General features: G+C 37.7%; 1 protein-coding gene across 1 annotated transcript; it reads left to right on the forward strand.

The window, feature by feature from the left end:
• The first annotated feature begins 1,827 nt into the window (after positions 1–1,827).
• LOC143623118 (uncharacterized) lies at positions 1,828–9,359 on the forward strand. The gene is made up of 5 exons (XM_077094097.1): positions 1,828–1,981; positions 2,625–2,715; positions 2,791–2,890; positions 8,861–8,947; positions 9,089–9,359. Exons 1-5 carry the CDS (start codon positions 1,921–1,923, stop codon positions 9,221–9,223), a joined length of 474 nt encoding a protein of 157 aa, XP_076950212.1. The 5' UTR covers positions 1,828–1,920; the 3' UTR covers positions 9,224–9,359.
• The last annotated feature ends 652 nt before the right edge of the window (positions 9,360–10,011 follow it).

The following is a 10,011-nucleotide window of genomic DNA, read 5'->3' on the forward strand; positions in this document are numbered from 1 at the left end:
ACGCCATACATTTCGACCCCCTTCTTTTTTTTCATTCCATTCCTCCTTCACCCTACTTCCTCAACAACACCACCACCTAACAACAACAACCACCACCACTACCATCACCACCACCAACACTTGACGCTGTCGCCGCCACCACCAGCGCTACCACCGCCAACGCATCTACCACCAACATCGACGTAACTACCGCAACCATCGTCACCGCTGCCTCTTGACCATCACCACCACCACCATTGTCGCTGCATGACCACCACCACCATTGTCGCCACCCTACCATCGCCATCACTGTCAACGCTACCACCGCTTGAACACCGCCACTCCTGCCACTTGACCGCCACCACCACCGCTACCGCCACCACCATTTTCGTCGTAAGAGCTACCACCACTGTCGCCATTGCGGGGTTTTTTTAGAAAAATGTATTTTGAGATAGGAGTGTTTGTATTATTTCTATTTCATTCCTTCAATTTTTTGGATACCAAACAAGATAAAGTAATAATTCATTTCATTTTCATAGGTTAACCAAATAAGACAAAAGAATGTTAATAATCCACTTCATTCCCTTGTCCATTTCATTCATTCTTTAATCATATTCCCCTTTTATTTCATTACCTCCAACCAAACATACCCATACAATTTAATGCCATTTTTACTTAAACTTAGGAAGATTCTCGGCACGTTACGCCGGGCTAATGTTATTGACAGTATACTCTTACAGCTTATCAATTCGTGCAACGCGTCTACGAGTCAAGGTTAAATTCGATCGGTGTCAGGTTACGAAACCAGTGATAAACAACCCCCCCCCCCCCACCAAAAAAATGTTAACGCAAAAATACAACAAATTAACATAACACGCGCGTTGCGTTTACGAACGATTACACTTCGGTTGGTATCTAGTTACAGCGCCAAAAATAAAGCAAACTATAAATTCTTCCACACCCAAATAGAACAAGTTAACATATTTAAAATTTTAAAAAATGTGGTGAACAAATAAAAAAGCGCGCGCGTTGCAGTTGCAAAATGATACGAATTTGTTAATTCTGTAATCGATGGACAAATAAAAGGTGATAAAAAAACCAGCGTGTTGCGTTTGCGAACTAACGCGAATTTAGTCGGAATCGACGTTGTCGGGACTAAATCGTAAACAGAAAACCATGTGTTGTGGTGGTGAACTGACACGAGTTCGGTTTGTATTTACATAAAAAAGATCGTGGCGAAAACAAAAATTATACGCCCGTTGTAATCTTGACCTGACGTGAATTCGTCCAGGGAAAAAAAACTTTAGGTTGCCACCGCAAGCTAATGCAAATTTAGCCGAAATTATTTGAAGATATCAACGGTAAAAAACCCCATATTTTACGACAGAGACCGACGCAAATTTAAAAACTAAAAACATATTAAAAGCAAATAAATAGACCGACCAACCATTTGAGGTCACGTGGATCAATCACATGGTTGCGTCATTAAACTTCATAATTATTATATGTAATGTAATAATAATTGATTTGTGATTGTAAAAATAAAATAAAGTTTTAACTAGTTAATAGAGATTCGTGTTTTTCTTTACCGACAATTCAAATCACGAATGGGCAATTGATCATTCGATCATCTTTATTCCTCGAGTATGAAACCTAAGGATAGTAGGTTGGCACGTTTGAGAATGGAAATTCGTACATAGTCTGTCCCATAAGTCCCAACTACAACAACAGGTCGAAACAATCAATCATATGTAAGAAAACTCGGAGCAACCTAAAACACTATTTTTATCAAAAATGTAATTTTAAACCCAAAATCTGTCTCTCTTTCTCTAATAATGTTTGTTATCAATTAACCCAAGGGAAGGGAGGGGCAAGTTTCTGGTGGGGGTGTTAAATAAATATCAACGTTGATTAATAAATCTTGTTTGCGCAGTCGAAACGATGACTACCCTCATCAATTCCTTCGTTCCACTCCAAACCCACCGAAATCGCTTCTTCTCTGGTACGCTGCTGATTCACTTACTTATGATTGATTATTTATTATTATTATTATTATTATTATTGTTATTATTATTATTATTTGTTTGGGGGATATGGAATTGGAGTCTTTGATAGAAGCCGATTCGAGATGGCTAATTTCTCAAGATAGTGAATCTTTGAGTGGGTTAGACTTCAAAGAAATAGAGAGAACAAGACATAGTAATTTACTTCAATAATCTTCTTAATTAATCCAACAACGTATGCAACCTTATATAGGCTTACAAAGAAATACAATAACTAAAATGATCATGGAGCAATAACCCACTAACCCACTAATAAAAAGAAAATACATAAAATAAAGAAAACCAATGTGATAATATTTCTAACTGCAAGGAACAATGGAATGGTGAACATGGGATGAATGCCATGCAACGTGGGCACGTATCAGTCTTCGAAATTGAAATTGAAGCAAAATCATTTTACATTAATTTCTCCTTCAATCCATAAAATTGAATCTCCATTTGATTGCCTTTACCAAATCTACAATGTATCTATAGTGGATATTATCTTCCTTCGATTTAACACGGATTCCTTTAAACTTTTAGATTCCTGTTATTCCCAACTTGTTATTAATTAAATGATTGTTGGCTTATATATGCAAGCAGATCAATTCATTGGCCCCATGAATCTGCTTCTTGGCTACAATGGAACAACTAAACTAACAAAACACAAGAAATCGCTTACCGTGAGGGATGGGTACGGCACGCTTCTGTGTATAGTATACATATTTTTTCGCTTTTGCCACTTTATGCGTAATGTCTGCGTTTGTAGGGCAAATGATGATAGGCTAGGTGGTGCGACCTTATTTGTTGGTGGCTTTGTATTGGGAGGAATCGTTGTTGGAACCTTAGGCGCCATATATGCACCCCAGGTATCCTCAAGCCATTCTTGTTGTCATCTTAGGTTATGTGTTGTGGGCCAACTAGCATGTGCTAGTGTTAGTTAAAGCGCCACGTCATTGCCACGTAGACAGCGAGCGGGTTTTTTCTAGCCTAACCCTTAACTTTGGTGTTGTGGGTTAGCTAGCTTTAGTAGCTAGTTATGATGGGTGGACCCCACTTAATTTCTCTCAAGTAGCGTTAAAATGGTGGTGTCCCTCCTCCATAATGTCCCTTTTAAAGCGGTGACATGGTGTGTGGGACATTATGGAGCCTATGTGGCATGGAAAACGGCCAGGGCGTGGTTCCACAACACATAGCTCTATTATTAAGTTATGTAAGTTTTATGAGCAGGCTTTTAGGTAAACGAGGTAAGCTAACTGTGAGCTACTCGAGATCAGCTCGCTAAAAGCTCCAATCCAATTGAGCTTAAATGAGCTCAAGCCTAAAAATAAGCTTGTTAAACAAGCCCGAGGCTAAGTTTCAATTATTAATCTCAAGTTGGCTTGTGAGCCACAAGGCTGATATTTATATAATTTCTATTTAATATATTTAATGGGTATGGCCGTCTTTTTAGATTTGCTTAGGACTTTAGGGGCTTAGATTTTCCTATGGTTTAGGTTCCCGTGTATTTTATTTTTTACATGTATATATGCATATATGTTATATATGGTTTTACACTTTTACCTTTTCATCGGTTATCGGTAGCTTCCTACTTTCTATATTTTTATTTTTGTTTGTTGGTATGTTTGCCATCGGGGTTTTTCTGAAAGCAACCTCTCTATCCCCAGGGATAGAGGTAAGGTTTGCATACATCCCACCTCTCCATATGGTTGTTTTTAATATATTTAATATATATGTGGGGCAAATATCATAAAATTTCAACATACTTTCAGTTTTTTCTCGCAAAATTCCCTCCACAATTTTTGCACATTAAAGTCCATCTACATGTTAAATTTAAACAAAAGTGTAACAACTTGGAACAGGTATATCCGGTTGTTTTGCTTACCTCTTTTTTCTTTCTTAGATGTTGGTTTTTATGGTATTTGGCCATATTTATATAATAATTCATTTTATACATAAGTTTCCCCTTCCCCTGGGTTATTTTCTTAACGAATAAGTAATACTAGCAATGAAATCTTTATATAATTCTAAAAATAGTATATATCATATGGTATCTTTAGTTATCTTAAATATATAAAAATGAAACCTCCCTAAATTCTCTCAAGTAACCAGATTGCTTTATTTGTAAATGGAGGCTTCACATGCATTTGACCCGAATTCATGGGTAGGGGTCTCACAAAACCTAGATAACTCTTAAATGGGTTATAACATCTCATTTAATTAAAAATTAATCTAACCAAATATTTTATATGAAAATCTTATAAAATAAGGATATACTAAAAATTAGTATCAGATTTAAAAAATAGATATTGGTTTTTAATACTCTCAACTTTCATCCATTGGATGATAACACTCAACTTTCGATTTGTTATCCACCACTCCCAACTTTCACCCTATTTTCTTGTACCACTCCCCGTCTAATGAAACACTAACATCGTTAGTGTTTTGGACAACAAATGTCATTCAAATTAGTTTAGGGGGTGAAAAAGAAATTTATTTTCTTTAACATATAACCAAATTTGCCTTCACCACACACTAGATCCAGCACCGCCACTCCACCACCTGCTTCAAATACGCCTCTGACAGTCGCTCCTCCTCCGCTGTCTCCCACACCAGAATCGACAGCGTCCTCATCATCCTCCGACTACTCTTCTAATTCAGGTCATGATAATCCCAATTTTCATTTCTTTTCCTACTGTTGTTAAACATAGCTGCTTGGTGGGGAAAGAACTCATAGACCAAGAACAAAGATCACCACCGGAATCAAGACAAAGGTTTAAAAGACACTTCGATTATCAGTAACAAAAATGATAAAAGGCAGAGCAAGAGCTTTTACGCCATCGGTCAGAGGCTCAAATTCTACATATGGGTTTTCAGGTTTTGATTCAGATCCTATAGGGCTTCCGTTGCCGGATCCAGTTCCCGCCACGTCATCGGTGAGTTTTTTCTGTTCCCAGATCTGGTTTGGTTTCTTCAAGTGGCGACTCTTCGGTTTCGTCTTCAGTAGTCGAAAGTAGTCGGAGGGTGAAGAAGGAGATATTGAATATGATGAGGGAGATAGTGTCGGAGTTGCTGGAGGAGCGGCTGAGCTAGCATACTTGAATCCGGTGGTGGAGTGGTGGTGCTTGAATTGGTTAGTGTGGAGTGAAGGCAAATTTTGATGTTAAACAAAATAAATTTCTTTTTCACCCCTTCAAATAGTTTTAATGACATTTGTTGTCCAAAACACTAACGAGGTTAGTGTTTCGTTAGACGAGGAGTGGTACAAGAAAATATTGTAACATCCCGAAATTTCTAAAGTAATATTTATTATATTATTTTGTCGGGTGAAATAAACGAGTTAGTGGAACGATAATAATAATGGCAAAATATGAAGACTTAGTAGGATAATTAGATGGGATTAGATATGGACCAAAAGGAAATATGGGCCTTCGGTCCATGGGCTTAAGGGAGTATAAATACCCCCTTAAACCCCAATCCTTTCCATTCCATCCATTTATCCATCCTAATCTCTACACACTCCAAAACACACACAACCCGAACCAAGATCCAAAGGCGAGGACCCGAGCTCGTTGGTGCTAGATCGTCGTGACGAACCAAAGCAACAAGACCAGCTCGTGTTCGTAGTTCGACTCATTTACGGTACGTTTATATCGAGAACTTGTTCGTTTAGGTTTGGATTAGTATAGAAATGATAGATCTGTGTTTGTATGGTAAAAACGAATCCAACAAAGCTAAACTTACTGAAAATGGATATGATTTGATGGGTTAATCGATTGATAAAAGAACCCGTAACCTATATGCCTAAATTGCACCCTTTAAACATCGATGTTAGGTCGATTTGATGGTTGGGGTTTGTAGGCGCTGGTCAGACGATTCCGTGGATACCTAAATCGAGTTATTTGGTTAAAAACGAAGATGATTAAGGGATTTAAGGGCGAACAGTACCTGCAGCTGGACAACTTCGCCTGCAAGCTAAGTTCGCCTGATGAACTTCGCTGCAAAGCTAAGTTCGCCTGATGACAACTTCGCCTGCAAAGCTAAGTTCGCCTGATGACAACTTCGCCTGCAAAGCTAAGTTCGCCTAAGGTTTAACTACGCCTAAAGCTAAGTTCGCCTAAGGTTTAACTTCGCCTAAAGCTAAGTTCGCCTAAGGTTTAACTTCGCCTAAAGTCAAGTTCGATTAGAAAATAAATTAAAAACGATAAGTAAAAGTAAGCTAATACTAGGCCACCAGATTAAATCAGGCGAGTATTGATACGTGTAACTTATACAGTCAGCCGAGCTCAGTTAAAGAAGAGATTTACAACTATCGAAGGAAGAAGCAGAGTTCAGGTGAGTTCTAGCCCCATTTATGTGTTATGTTTTCGGGGCTGTGTGCATACTCGATATGTTTGTTAATACGCTTATCCTAAGAGATAAGTGTATGCCTTATGTGAATGATGTGATATGTATGAATGATTGCTTGATGGTACGTGAACGATCTTCGGATATTGCATGTACTGTCAGGTTGTAACGCTATGTATAAGGTAAGTATGATATGTATGCTTATGTGTATGCACGTGATAAAGTTAATAAAAGAAGGAAATGATGGTTGTATGGTTGTATGGTTACGAAAAAGGGTACCGAGCCCTAATAATACTCGAGGTATGATGTATGGTTGTATGGTAACGAAGAGGGAATCGAACCCTACTAATATTCGAGAACTAGGGAACCGAACCCTACTAATATTCGAGGAAAGAGGGTACCGAGCCCTAATAATACTCGAGGAAAGAGGGTACCGAGCCCTAATAATACTCGAGGAAGGAGGGTACCGAGCCCTAATAATACTCGAGGTATGATGTATGGTTGTATGGTAACGAAGAGGGAATCGAACCCTACTAATATTCGAGAACTAGGGAACCGAACCCTACTAATATTCGAGGAAAGAGGGTACCGAGCCCTAATAATACTCGAGGTATGATGTATGGTTGTATGGTAACGTAGAGGGAATCGAACCCTACTAATATTCGAGAACTAGGGAACCGAACCCTACTAATATTCGAGGAAAGAGGGTACCGAGCCCTAATAATACTCGAGGTATGATGTATGGTTGTATGGTAACGTAGAGGGAATCGAACCCTACTAATATTCGAGAACTAGGGAACCGAACCCTACTAATATTCGAGGAAAGATGGTACCGAGCCCTAATAATACTCGAGGTATGATGTATGGTTGTATGGTAACGAAGAGGGAATCGAACCCTACTAATATTCGAGAACTAGGGAACCGAACCCTACTAATATTCGAGGAAAGAGGGTACCGAGCCCTAATAATACTCGAGGAAAGAGGGTACCGAGCCCTAATAATACTCGAGGAAGGAGGGTATCGAGCCCTAATAATACTCGAGGAAGGAGGGTACCGAGCCCTAATAATACTCGAGGAATGTAGGGCGTAATGCTCTTTATAACGTAAGATATGAAAGTAAGTTAATACAAAAGAAAGTATGAAAGTATGAATGAAAGAATATAAGTTTATGTGTATTGTATAGTGTATGATTAACTAGAACTCACTCAGCGTAGCTGACTTTTAGTATGCACGCAGGTGAGTAGAATGAGACAGCTAGCTTGAGCGGGCACATGGTGGGCGAATAGGAGACTGGCATCTGAAGACTCAAGATGTTTTAATGTAATTGACGTTTATTTTGAAAGACAAGAATGTTTAATTAAGACAAGTTTTGGATTGCTGTAACGTTTCATGAAAGTTTTTATATTCCGCGAAAGTTTTAATGAACTCTGATTTGTAAGAACTGTGTTTATGAGTAAATCCGACGCTAAAGTAAGGCTACCGGGTTCGGGGCCTTACAAATATGATGAAAGTTGGGAGTGGTGGGTAACAAATCGAAAGTTGGGAGTGTTATCATCCAACGGGTGAAAGTTATCAGTATTAAAAACCAATATCCCTTAAAAAAAGATTTAATAAACAATTTTATAGTGAAAAAAATAAGCGGGTTATGGGTCTCATCACACTAAATAACTTTTAAACCGGGTTATAATATCTCATTTATTTGTGAAACCCTTTTATCATAAAATCCTAAACATATTATTAACTTACTTACAATAAATAAAATTAAAATCCAGAAACATATATGATTATTAGATTCGGATAATGTAAAACAACCCCGTAATACGGGGGATAAATATATATAAACGAAACCTCCTTGCATTCTTTCAAGCCACTAGATTGCTTTATTTGTAAATGGAAACTTCTCATGCATTTGACCTGAATTCATGAGTATGGGTCTCACCAAATTTAGATTGCCCTTAAACGGGTATAACAACCTGTTAAATTAACAATTAATATCACCAAATATTTGATATAAAATAGATATATACTAAAAATTAATGTCCAATGTAAAAAATATGTTATTTATAAGAAACAATTATATAGTAAAAAATAATAAGCAGGTCATGAGTCTCACCAAACTCATAGCTTGTAAACCGAGTTATAACATCTCAATTATTTGTGAACCCTTTCATCAAAAAACCTTAAGTTTATTATTAACTTTCTTATAATAAATAAAATTAAAAATCTAAAAAAATATATATAAATATTATATCGAATAATGTAAAACAATCCCCGTAATACGGGAGATAAAATTTAGTTTACATATAATTTATTTCATAAATGATTCAATTACAATAGAGAGGTAGGTAAGCGAACAACAAGTTGTGCCGCAACCTCCTTTTGAATGACAAAACCGATCCTGTTGATGCTAAAAAAACATAAAACTGTTTAATTGTTTATAAGCAAAAGGTTTTGAAAGCCACAAGTTTAAGGTTGATAATTCCATGATGCAGATAAGCAAGGCGCTTGCAGGGGCGGACCGAAAAGATTTAATGCGGAAGCTGCCAAAGTTCATATATGATGAAGAGAAAGCGTTGGAGGTAAAAACTTGTTAGCCATTTTGTACCGCTCAGAAATGAACGGGCTAGGTCACTTTGAGTTGTGTTTGTCTCAAACGGGCCAGTTTGTTTTATTAAATGGTTTAGATAATTATTGTGACAATATTGGTTTTAATGGAACAGAAAACACGCAAGATATTAACCGAAAAGATTGCTCAGTTGAACTCGGCGATTGACGATGTATCGGCTCAGCTGCGGGCTGATGACCCTCCAAATGGGTCATGTGGGCCAACTAACGAAGTTGAAGCTTCTTACTAATGTATTTCAAAAGTATGTTGATATGTAAATCTAGGGATGTTAATCGTGTTTGGTTGACGGGTTTCTAATTAATATATTGAAGATGAACCTAAACACGACTTATATCTTATATAGATTATGTTCGTGTTTCAAGACTCGTGTGACTATGAATATCCCTATCATTGATTGTTTGTGATGTTTGGTTAACTTGTGTGGTTTTAAATCTGAGGTCCAAATTTGTGACGCTTGAAAACACGCACGGGCGTGCGGTTGGGGAGGGATGTTCTTTGAAAACAATTAGTTGTAGTTTTTAAAACATTTATCAAGAAAATAAGTTTATAAATATACAATTTCATCTAAAGTTTTGTATTGATGGTTGTATCACCTGTTGTACTACAAATTGTACATCATTCCAAGTGTTGATCACCGCTCCTTTCTTCCAGCCTAGCTACCTATTTCCCACTCACCATCACCATGTTCAATGGCATTATTTTTCTTCACAAACTGTCAGTTGCATCATCGTTAGTTTTCTTCTTCACTTTGTTTTTCACTGCCATTATCGCCTATTGTTACCGGGACCATAGTTGACGGTGGTGGTGGTTTGATGGGGCTGCTAAAGCCACGGTTTGTGAGCCGGTTGCCGGGTCACGGTCGTTTTCCATCAGTTGTTGCATTGATAGTTTTGTTGGCTTCTCTCCCTTCGGGCGATGTATGTTCATTTTCGTAATGGAAATTTTTGGTATGGTTGCAATTCAGCAGATCATCTATGAAGGTTGTCATGCTGGTGATCGTTCTTACTACGGTTTAAC

Source organism: Bidens hawaiensis, unplaced genomic scaffold (genome assembly GCF_021521415.1).
Source record: "Bidens hawaiensis isolate Kalapana, Puna unplaced genomic scaffold, B.hawaiensis_p1.1 tig00003307_1, whole genome shotgun sequence".
NCBI lineage: Eukaryota > Viridiplantae > Streptophyta > Magnoliopsida > Asterales > Asteraceae > Bidens > Bidens hawaiensis.

Excerpts from the sequence above, each read along its gene's own strand:
- LOC143623118 (XM_077094097.1), top strand. The coding sequence starts at position 1,921 with ATGACTACCCTCATCAATTCCTTCGTTCCACTCCAAACCCACCGAAAT. Across the intron at positions 2,891-8,860 it reads GCGCCATATATGCACCCCAG|ATAAGCAAGGCGCTTGCAGG; the intron begins GTATCCTCAAGC and ends TCCATGATGCAG. Across the intron at positions 8,948-9,088 it reads ATGAAGAGAAAGCGTTGGAG|AAAACACGCAAGATATTAAC; the intron begins GTAAAAACTTGT and ends TTAATGGAACAG.